At 44.3% G+C, this 11,617-nt stretch overlaps 1 protein-coding gene across 1 annotated transcript; it reads right to left on the bottom strand.

The window, feature by feature from the left end:
* Nucleotides 1-1,142: 1,142 nt before the first annotated feature.
* On the bottom strand, nt 1,143-11,538 carry ATP6V0E1 (ATPase H+ transporting V0 subunit e1). Its single transcript, XM_082063780.1, has 4 exons — nt 11,352-11,538; nt 9,385-9,432; nt 4,197-4,325; nt 1,143-1,632 (listed from the first exon to the last, which is right to left on the bottom strand). The coding sequence occupies exons 1-3, from the start codon at nt 11,453-11,455 to the stop codon at nt 4,232-4,234; spliced, it is 246 nt and encodes an 81-aa protein (XP_081919906.1). The 5' UTR covers nt 11,456-11,538; the 3' UTR covers nt 1,143-1,632; nt 4,197-4,231.
* Between the last annotated feature and the right edge of the window lie 79 nt (nt 11,539-11,617).

Below are 11,617 nucleotides of genomic sequence, written 5' to 3'. Positions count from 1 at the left end.
CGGGGGCGGCCCCCGTCACGTGACGGCGGAGAGGCGCGCGGGGGGTATTTAAGGCGGCGCCCAGGGTGAGCCGCGGCTGTGGGGTTGGGGCGCTGGTCCAGGTGACATCGTTACCGTTCATCCCACTGCGGCTCCGTGCTGCTGCTGCTGCCTACAAACCGCACACGCTGCCCCCTGCAGTGACAGGTGCATGGCCTCCCTCATGTAAGACACAACTGGAGAAATCAGTAGCAAAAGAAACCTAACCCGCAACCCAGCCCTTCTTCTTTTACTATCTGCAAACAGTATTTTTTCTATTGTTTAGACAACTTCTTTGCATTTCACCTCTCTGTAGGAACACAATTTCTTTCCATTGTACTTAAAACACGTCAAGCTTGACAATTCAAAGAAGAAACATTATTTTGTCTGTGAGACTTTTTAATGTGTCATTCTGGAAACAGGACAAACCCACCTCTGACACCCAAAAGCCCCTCACATGAGTAAAATGCCCCCGCGATTTCCCAAAGGAAAAGCTACCTTCCATAAACACCTCCCAACAATTTCCTGTGAGGAGCACAGATGCAGATATTCAAATTCCCCGAACAATGTGAAAAGAAGTTAAAAGCATTTGAAATTGAAATGACAGTGCTATCCAAAAGGAAAAAAACAACCCACTCTTATGTGCCTGCACATAACAACAAAACACAGTAAGGAATAATTGCCATTTATCTTGACATGATGCGAGGAGGTAAGGAAGTGCATGGGAAGGCTCCGGTGCGTTCGGCAGTATTTATATCCTTTGAATATTTATTTAGATCCTTTGAAGCTGTTCCTTAGCAAAGGACTCACTGGATTCATCCCCGACCCCACGGACTCAGCTGATGTTGAGGCGCCTCAGCAAGCTCCGGCTCACACTGTCATGGGCTTTACCAGCTCTGCAATCCCAGTGTCCAGTCAGTATAACACAATTGCTATGTTTGCTGTTCAATTCAAGTTGCTTGTTATTGTACGTACCCTCCAAAAAGGCCAGAGAGTAAATCAAGCTCCTGTCAAAATGACTATTTACGCTTCATTCAAACTGTACCTCTGCCACAGAGTCCCCTTGAATCAGACAATCAGAAGCATCAGAGCACATCACAACAGTTAAACACGGCACAGGAACGTTCTGTATAAAGCAGAGGATTAGTTTTATTTCCAGGCATGAGAAATTCAAGACCAAATTTCCCAATAATACAACTCATCTTAAAAAATAAATGCCATCAGCACGTGGCACCACTGTTTCTCCTCACACGGTTTAGTTGTTTTCCAAGTGCAGTCAAAGAACAGGGTGAATGGCACAGCAACCACCTCACACCTGTGGGACAACACGGTGTTCCTACAGAACTGGAAAGCTGACTCCACGACCCATAAAGGCTTTAGAAATTGTCATCGTATCCAAAGTTAACAGACAAAAATGTACAGTACCAAAGAGGAGGATCAATTCCTTTAGGCACACTTAAACGGGATAGTAGGAAAAAATACAGGGCTTTGAACAAGCCACTGGAAGCACAATAGAAAAGTTAAGGCGTTAATGCAGACTCAGTATCCAACCAACTATGTTAAGGGCATCTGTGTGTCAGTGGAGTTTTCATCTGGAGGAAATCTCTTCTTCACCTGCAAAGCAAGAGGCAACTCAATTATTCCTTTCCATGGAGACAATTCACTAGTTCAAGACCTGGTTGTAAACCACAACTATTTCCATTCACAAATGAACTGAGAAATGCTCAAACAACATAGATAATTAATCTATACAGAGCTTTAAGAATAATCTCCACTCCCTTGCTTTCTTAGCAGTTTCATTTGCGAAGTTACTGCAAGTAGTTTTAGTTACACTATAAGTTGGTAGAACTAATCTACTAGAAAGTTTTCAACGCTGTAACAGCATCCAGTCATTTGGATGACAGCTCTTCTTGCACGAGTGAAGTTCCTGATCTGAGAACACAGATTGTAAACTGACAAATTTCAGGAGAAAAAGCGGCGTTAGATCCGATTGCTTAAAAGAGGCTGCAGCCCATGTTGCGTGTCCTTACATGCTGTCATCAAACCATTCCCTTGAATGGCGGGGACACCAACTGGGAAGCCCAACCCGCTGGAGTTCGGCACAGCCCAAGCAGGTCAGCGTCTGCACAAGCCCCGTTTGCGCATTTCCAGCCTGCTCTAGTAAAATGGGTTTGCTTTTAGACTCACCCCATTCTTAAACACGATCTCTCCACTTTAGAAGTTTGTATTTAATTCCCTTTGCATTGTCCGTGCTAATCTACCCAAACCTCAACTAGAAGAAGAATGCGAGGTGGAAAGAAAGCACAGTGCGTGTACCTTGAGTGCTGGAAAAGCACGTCTTAAAAGCCAAAAATAACTGGTGAAAAAAGAAATGGTAGCTATAGTGATGGGATTCCGTGCACTGTCAGAGAGATCCATCCCAACTCTGTCACAAAAGTAATTCAAACAGGATTGTGGAGAACGGTATGTCCTGTAATAGCGCATTTCTAGCAAGAAATAACATAATATTTAACTATATTTGAGGATTATTATAGGCTTTTACCTTTTTACCTCATTCTTTTTCATGAAGACAAGCTCCTCAATTTTAATCCAAAAATGAAGTCAATGAAATCAGCTCTATCAAAGGTTAAAACAAACTGCTTCTTATAGCACCACAGCATGTGCTATACAGGTCTCAAATTGTCCATTAGTAAGTTTTTAAATTATAGCTCCTTACACACACTTTCTGGCCATCCCACAACGCATTAGTTCCCTCTCTTCCTTGGTACAAATGCACCTCCAGCTCTCTGGAAAACCCTTCACTGAAAGGGGAGCACAAAGCCCCAGTTCCTTTAGCGAGCACCCGGACTCCAGGAGTCGTTTGTCACCTCCAGCTTGTCCTTGCTGGTCACACACATCCATCAAGCAGAAAGCAGCCAAGTTTTTATATCCAAGGCATCCCCTTGTCCAGATACATTTCAATTCCAGATCCCAGGCGACTGAATCATCCTACGGGATCCACGGATCTGTACGCCCATCGTTAGAATACACTGGTCTCTGTTTTAGCGAACTAATTATGTGTTAACACACGGGCAGTGAAAACACACCTAGGAAATTCAGCTTGACTGACTTAGCTAATTACAGGGCTCTGCTTGAAGCAGGGCCAAGTCTCCCCCTTTAGCTTCTGCTCGCTGCTGAAAAGAGATGCAGACAGAGGCAGCGCAGGCTGAGAGCAGCGCGGGGCGGGCGAAGCTTCGCTCCAGGGAAACGCTCAGGACGCTTTACAGACAGCGGTTAATGGAGCTCTAACATCAAGTGTCATCTGTCTGCTGCTATTGGGCCTCGGTAAGCAGAACTTCAAGTAAGAACAGCAGGAGGGTGGGCAGTTAAACCTAAAAGGACAAAAAAACTCAACCAAAGATAAAAAAAATAAGCATGTCTTATTATTCACTTACCATCATAAAAATTAAAATAATGGGTACTTCTTTCTACAGCTACCATTCGTTTGAACTTTCGCCTCCAAATGCTTCTGTTCTAGAGCAACCATGGTACTTTTAGTGCAAGATGATGTATTTTTGGTGGTCACGTCAGAAAGACTGAACTGCAGCAACAGCATTCCAACAGCTACCCAGACAGCAGCCACCAGGCTCACCCATCATTAAAACTGCACACAGGCAATCATTAAATCGATCAAACATTCATCTGTCAGCTCAGCATTAGTGCCGGACATGGACAGGAGGTAAAGAACCATCGAACTGCCGTTCTCACTCTGGAGCTCCCGGCTGGACTGAGCAACTCTACGTTGTGTCGCCTTGGAAGTCAAGACAGGTCTTGGATGAAACAGCAATAGGCTTGAGGAGAGTTTTAACAATGGAGAAAGATTAGGAAATCCACTTATGCCAGCTATTAAAAGCCACCCCAGCATGACTTTGGTTTGTTGGTAGGAAGAAATGTACAGTTCTTACAGCCCCCCGCGTACTGAACACGGCACCACATGACGTGACAGCAGAGAAAAACTGTACAAGAATTCAGTCTGAGCTTTTCATGGTATCCAGTCAGGATTAACATCCTAAATATGTTTTGTTCCAGCCTATAGAAAGATTTCAGCTTGCAATTCTGAACACACAGCTTACACTGTGGTTCAAATTTTCCTGAAGCTTTTACATACTAAATAGATTAATAAATCTGATTATACTCACCTAGGTCAATAAATTGCAGCAGAGGACAAACATCCTTAAGGCCAGTGTGCTCTAAGATACCAGATTGTTTCATTGCTTAACTGCGGCCCAAAGAGAGGGTTGAGTTGAGCCAGAATCGCAATCAGCCAACTGCAAGACAACCCCCCCAACCCAAAACAGAGAACATCAGCCACACGAGAAAGCTTACGGTCATGGAAAGGCTTGTCCAGAGCACAAGTACCATCAAAGGATAGACAACTTTCAGGAAGGTCTAGTATCAAATCAAAATTTTACTCAAGCTCATACACAGATACCAGCAAGGAAGATCTTGTATTGAATGATTCTGCAACTGAAACAATAAATTGTACTGTTCCATTTAAAGCAACACAAACCCACCCGACAGCATCTCTCTAGTACTCTTCCTTTGATGGTAAAGTGCTTTGAGACATACAAAATGCACATATTTGTGGCCTCAGAAGATAGAAGCATAAGAGAGACAGACCTCTTCTCACTGCCTTTGAAGCATCCTTTAAACTAAAACCTCTGAGAAACATCTCCTTTTTCTCATCTGCTCTTATTTTCAGTGTACAGCAACCTACCCTTTCAGATACGGTATATTTATCATCAGAGATTGAATAAAAGGTGAATTTAAACCTGGCAGAGAGGTGAGGAAACAGGGACTTGAAGCAAAAGGGCACGATGCTACAGGAACACGAGTGAGAACAAAACCAACAGGACACCAGAGCAGCTCACAAACCAAACTGCAGGAGCTGTGGCCAGAACCGAGAGCAAGACGAATGTAGCTTGTGGAAAATATCCAGGAAAGCTAAACAGAAATAAATATTCCACTGTTAAAAGATACATTTGCTTTGTAAATATTACAAGTTCCAGGAAAAGCGATGGGTCCTTCCATGGATTTAAATCTATGTTAAATACTAACTATATAAACACATTTAGTGAACACACTGGCTCATCTGTCTGCTATTTCCAGAATGCTTTGTAAGGAGGAGAAAAAGCAGAGCAGCTTTGTAATGGGAGCTGCCACAAATGTATCAGAGAGCTCGGCAGTCATGGAAAATTCCACACAAACCTTGATGCTGTGACCAGCAAACCAAGTGCAGCTCTGCCGAGAAGCGGCGACAGCAGCCAGAGGCAAAAGATGCCGGCCGGACTCAGGGAAAACACATAAATCCTCTTCAAATTCACCAATACTTGTTTTCAATGGCACTTTCAGTTTTGCACAAAGTCGGGCTCTAGTGAAACCGATGCACCGATCAGGCCATCGGTCATGCAAGCCCTGGAATCCAGGTCAGGTTCTACAAAGCCATTAAAACATCAGCCAGACATCACCAAGATGAGCCCATAACCTTGAAGTTGACATGTTTCCACTTTGCTATCCAAAGCTACGACAGTCTCTTTGGAAACCACGTTAATAATTGTTAAATTTACTTCAGGGGAAAAGCAAATCGGTTCTTAAAAATACCACGGCATTTATTTTGCCAGGGTTAATTTTCAGATACAAAAGGCAGATAGGAGGGGTGCCAAAGCGCCGTGCCATCTGCCTTCAGCATCCTGAGTAACACCCGTGGGAGGGCAGGAACACCAAAAGCCTGTTAAAGCACGTTATTCCCCTTCTCGCTGCACAGAAGGGAGGAAACTGTGCACAAATCTCTCACCTCTCTCTGCTTCCTGAGTTCAGCCCCAGCGTGGCTGTGAATTAAATGAGCTGGAAGAACATTTGGAATATCGATGTGTCCCAGCGGTACAACTGTGCGGTTTCCAAAAGCTGTTTGTTGGGACCACGCTGGAAACCGAAGCTCCGAGCCCAGGGGTGTTACAGGTCAGCTGCACATTCCCCTCCCTGCGCTGCTGGGGCCTCATAATTTGAACTGAAACTCCACGACTCCCCTGCGTTCAAGGTGAGAAATGGAAAAGCTTCTCCCACATCTTGCTCGAGCGATGCTGCTTTACACAATAATCACAACGCAAAACAAAACGCGGCATTCACAGCAAAACAAAGCAAGTCCCTGCATCCAATGTGTAACGTTCTGCAGTTGCTAAAATCAGGTACGGCATTCAAGCCACCCACAGGTCCTTAAATTCTACCAATACTACTTACAACAGTTAATTACCCGGCTCAGACAAGGAAATTAAAGTCCCTTATGTTCTACCAGGAAGATTTTTTTAAAAGGTCTTTGTACCACAATTGCCATCTGTCTGTGCTATGTATTACAAATTAAGGTCCTGCTATCTCTGCTTAAATGTCAATTTGAACAACCAGATTTTAATCCATTTCGAATCAGCAGCAAAAAATACCATTTTTGAAGGGCCCTGTGCTCTGTTAGGGCAATATCATGGTACCGTTTCAGGAACTGCTTTGTAAACAGCAAAATAGATTTAGACTTAGACAGTTCCTTACAACAAGGTATAAACCATAATTTCTGCAGCAGTAACTCCTTATATTCTTCTCAGGTTCCTGACACTCGTGCATTCTCCCTCAAAGGGCTACTGGGTACAGTCTCTGTATGCAAATTATGCACTTACACAGGCAAAACTTTTCCACAGAACAACCAAATTAACACCATGTGATCAAGGTGGTTATTCAAAATGATTGCTCTTCAACCTAAACAGAAGAAACAGCTTGAAGTTGAAATTTAATTGACTTTAAATATAGTTAGCACAAATTCGGTTTGATGCAAATCAATCTGTCAACCAAGTGGTGTCCAATGAAGACAGGAAATAGTTTTTTCCCTATTTTCAACAGGAAAAGTAACTCAAGAGTATGAAAGAAGATTTAGCAGAGCTCTGAACAGCTCTAAAAAGAAGTAGATAACAGCAGCAAGCACCTACTAAGGACACATAAATACAGCAGAACATACCTAAGACAACACAACAAGATATTTTAACCCTAACATATCCAATGAAGAATCCACAGAAATAATTCTTCTGGGCTTCCTTCGAGGCTGATATGCAAAATAAGTCTCGTTATTTAGTCACCAAAATGAAGGTCTGAAATGTTTTGCAATGCTTCCCTCAGAAAAGGAAGAGGATATTGCAAGAACAAACGTGTTTAAATAAAGCAGGAAAGAAAGGCTGGACAAGGTGACCTTTCAAGGTCCTTTCCAACCAGGGCTGCTTTATGATTCTATACCAAACTCATAGAAAAAAAAGACGGGGTGATAAGAAAAGTTCGATCTTGGAACGTGAGGAGAAAAGTCTGGTTTTTGTTGCTTTCTGGGAAGCAGACACTAAGTGTGTAATGAATGCGGTTGGGTATAATTACTGATGGTTTAAGACACAGTAAGACTCTGCTGCTTCTCCTTTTTCAAGGTGTAACTGGAGAAAATCAAAGGTAATACAGAAAACAAGTTGGAGCCCACAAGATTATGGAAGAACCCCCTCACAGGACATGCAAGAACAGGCTATAAATCACGTTAATAACACTAGACTTAGAACAGGTCTGTTTAGGTACAAAAAAACCCCACCCCAAACAAACAAAACTCACCCCCAAACTCACTGAACTTACAAGTGAAATACCACTGGACATTTGAATACTTCACAGCATTCAGTGCAAGTTAAATTCTACAACAATTACATTACACATCATAACCCAAAGGATTCTGCAGATGCCACGTGGCCTCGACTTCAAGGAAACTGTCCTTGGAACAAGAAAGAAAAAGCCTCAGCGTCAAGGATTTTAGAGTAGAGCATTTCTGTTAAAATACAGAGTAGGAAGAACTTCAGAACTTCAAAACTAAAGCCAAAACAAACCCGAAAACACTATGACTTCCCTCACAATTGACTATAACCTCCTAAAAATGAGCACCCAGTTAGTTGCCCTTTCTTAGCCAAACATTTAGGACCTACCACTAGACTGGGCTGCCACATACTCGGTGTATGGGCAAGAAGGCCTCCACAGCACCGGAATTCCCAAATTTCAAGCCCAAATTCAAGTTGTTGGCACTACAAAGCTCTTCTCAAGCTTCTACATCTGCTCAGCAAAACGTCTTAAAACTGTCACAGATAAAAAACACAGAACCAAGTCGGCTGTACTTTTACAATTATCTAGAAGAATGAACTCTTGGGAGTTCACGAGTCGAATACTCTGAATACAAAAAAGACGCTCACCTGTATAAAACCTGAATATTAAACTACATCAAACCTGCATGTGCCACAGGCCAACCCAACATGGAACCCAAGAGGCCTCTTCAGGAACGTGCCAACACTAATAAAATGGCTTTTGGCTGCCACTTCTTCAGATGAGTCTTGAGATTAGAGATTAATTTCTCTAAATATTCACGTTAAGGTCCTTAGAGTGGCATAAATAATGCCTAAATACTTCAGGAATGTAAAAATACTACTTGGGTTCAAGCGGAACTCTGCATAATGATTTTATTACAAGTTAGCCCTAAAGACCTAACCAGATTTTTACCAGTTTACTCTCCATAAAAAATGCTTCCCAAACACATTTCAAAGTTATTTCTGCATAGCACCCCCCTCGACAAGATCAGTCTCTACGGTCTTAGAAAAAGAAAAGATAGAGAAAACAGCACCCATGGTTTCTCTTGAGGACTCCAGCTAAAGCTCGACAAGCAACAAAACACTGAACAGGGGATGAGAAGCTCCTCAACAAGTCTTTTTCCTATTTCTACTACTTCTGTTACAGAAAAAGCCTTCAAAATATAACATGCATTTAAAAAGAAACAGTCTCAATATATCAAAGTAAAACAAGTTTGTTACAAAAATTATTTGTGAGCTACCAAAAACCCCCACGTAGAAGGTTTTCCGCCCACTGCCCCACCACATTTTGGGAATATGTTCAACCAAACTAAGCAAAACTAATCAGTAGGTCTAAATCAGTTTCATTTTAGAAAGAAATGAATTCTAGAATTGACAAATTGCCATTATACTTGTGAGTGAATAAGCCAGTGAACTAGAAAGGAGTGATAGCAAGAGCACTATTCAACGGTGGCCTGTCAGAAGACAACAGGAATCCAGGTTTGTTTTAATTCCATATTCACCAACAGGCAAATGTTTTTTTCAGCAGGTTGGTCTTTCAAACTAAGAATTCTAAGAACTGTCTATATGCCTAAATCTCTGATACATTTTAAAAGCTACTTCCTACACGTCTTGAAGATTTAAAACAAAGAACTTTTGATTACATCGGAACTGTGCCTGGATTGAGACGCAAGACATTATTTATACTTACAACAGGTAGCAGCAAACAGCACATATCACCAGCATTGTGTTGATAACACTGCAAAAAGGAAGGAGAAAAACAGCTGATGAGGTGTCACGCTGTGACCGGCCACAAGATCCCTAGGAAAAACCACCCCAGCAAACAAGTTTAACTTTGATCATATGGGAGGTGACTCAACACGAACGTTCTAACTTCTTCCAGCTGAGTAAGTGGCAGCTGAGACGCTGCAGAACCGATGGACTCCGGCAGACAGAGGTTATACAGATGTGCTTAACGAACATCACTGTGAAGAGGAGCACAATCAGTGTCAGCGTCCTGGCTCCATTTCACAGGCACTTCCCATAGCAAGATAGTAAACTACCAAAGCTGGGTATTCCAATGCTAACAGCAAACAAACAACATTTTCTACATTCACAAAATCCTGCTTGCAGAAAATTTCGGTATCAAAATATATCTTTTAATTTTATGTCATGAATGAGGGGTTTGCAAATTGAATACAAAACGAAATCTCAAAGCCACTTGAAATTCTGTGTAGGGTAAGGCTTTCCTTCCTTGCCAAAAGGAAACTGTGACAGACACCATAGTTCAGCTGAAACGAAGCAAGAACAAAGCAGCTCTTGAAATGGAAAATGGTTAAAACTGTAGCTAGACACACATATGATTTTGAAAATGGTGGAAGGAAATGAGATTTTCTAACAGTGAGTGATTTGTGCAGCTCATTAAACTTGGTAGCAAAGTGGAGGATTTCTTCCTTTTCCAAACATAAAAAAAGGATTTCCCTCTATGTATTTCCCCCCACCCAACAGAATAACACAAACTCATGTTAGGTCAGTAATTTCCAACCCTTGTGTGACTTGGATAACACTAAATATTTTTCATTTATCAGTACATATTCACCTTGTCAACTTTCAAACAAATGCCACAAGCTAACGCAGCTTCGGGAACCCCTCGTTTCCAAGGAGTTCCAGAGTCATTGCTTGTGAGTTTTAAGGATGGGCATAGAAGACGTATTTCTAAGCTATTTTTAAGGACAGGCAAGTTTTGAGGCACAAAACACACTTCAGGTTTGAAATTAAAGGAGTAAAATACCAGACTTGAACAGAAGAACTTGGGGAAAATTCCTCCAAGTTCAGATAAACATCTAACAGAAAAGACAGTTAGTACCTGTGGAGCAGAGGGGATGTCAGAGAGAGGAAGAGAGATTTAGTGGTCATTATCTCCTAGGGAAAAGAGAAAGACAAAAACTCATCTACTTTTTAATCCAAGCAGCTACAATCACTGCAGGAAAAAATCCCTCTGCCCAGATGCCTCATGTATGTCCTGGGGCACCACAGCTACGGGGCCACTGGTGGCCATTTAAGCACAGAACTGAGGTTGTTACAGCCACATTTTCAGTCTTATCCAGCGTGAAACTAGAGGGTGGTGGAGCAAGTTAGAAGAGGTCAAGGAAAAAAAGAGAAGGAAAAGAAGGAAGTTGTTGCTCAAACACCATCTAAGCGACAATGGATCTCCTTGCCACAGGACGCTGTGTAGATTTACAGGACTTGAGAGGGAAAACTCAGAAGGGGGAGGGATTTTTAGGGCGCGGAGACACCGCTCCCGGCCCTGCGCTCCGGAGGCCTCGCAGGTCCGCGCTCCGGAGGCCTCGCAGGTCCGCGCTCCGGCTCCCGCCGCTCGCCGGTCCCGCCCGGCCCTCGGGCCCCCCCGCCCTCCGCGCTGCGCCAGAGCGGCCGAGGGGCCCGCAGAACCACTGCGGCAGGAGGCGGCGGCCCCGGGCCTGGCGGAGCGGCCAGCGCGGCCCACACGGCGGCGGGGGAACGGGGAAGTCGGGAGGGCCAGAGCCGCAAGGCCGCTGCTGCCCGTGAGGGCACAGCCCATCACGGCCAGGCCGCCGGGCCCCCCTCACACACCGCCCCGCTTCTCCTGAGGGGGAAGGGAAGGGGCCCCCAACCTGCCGCCGCCCCCCGGCCACTCACCCGCGGTTGGGCCCCTTGGGTATGAGCCACGGCAGGACGCCGCCGACCAGTCCCCAGAAAACGCTCATGACGATGATGGGCACCGTCAGGCCACCGTACGCCATGGCGGGGGCGGCGGAGAGAAGGGGCCCAGCCTGGCGCGGCGCCTCCCGCTGCCCTCAACAGGCCGCAGCGCCCCGCCCCGCCTCCGCGCCCGCCAATCAGCGCCCGCGACGTAGCCGGAGCTCGCAGCGCGCCTGGGCGTGAGCGCTTGGCCCCGCCTCCAT

Source organism: Streptopelia decaocto (genome assembly GCF_964273445.1).
Source record: "Streptopelia decaocto genome assembly, chromosome: 12".
NCBI classification, from domain to species: Eukaryota; Metazoa; Chordata; class Aves; order Columbiformes; family Columbidae; genus Streptopelia; species Streptopelia decaocto.
This window is presented reverse-complemented; position numbering and strand designations above follow the sequence as displayed.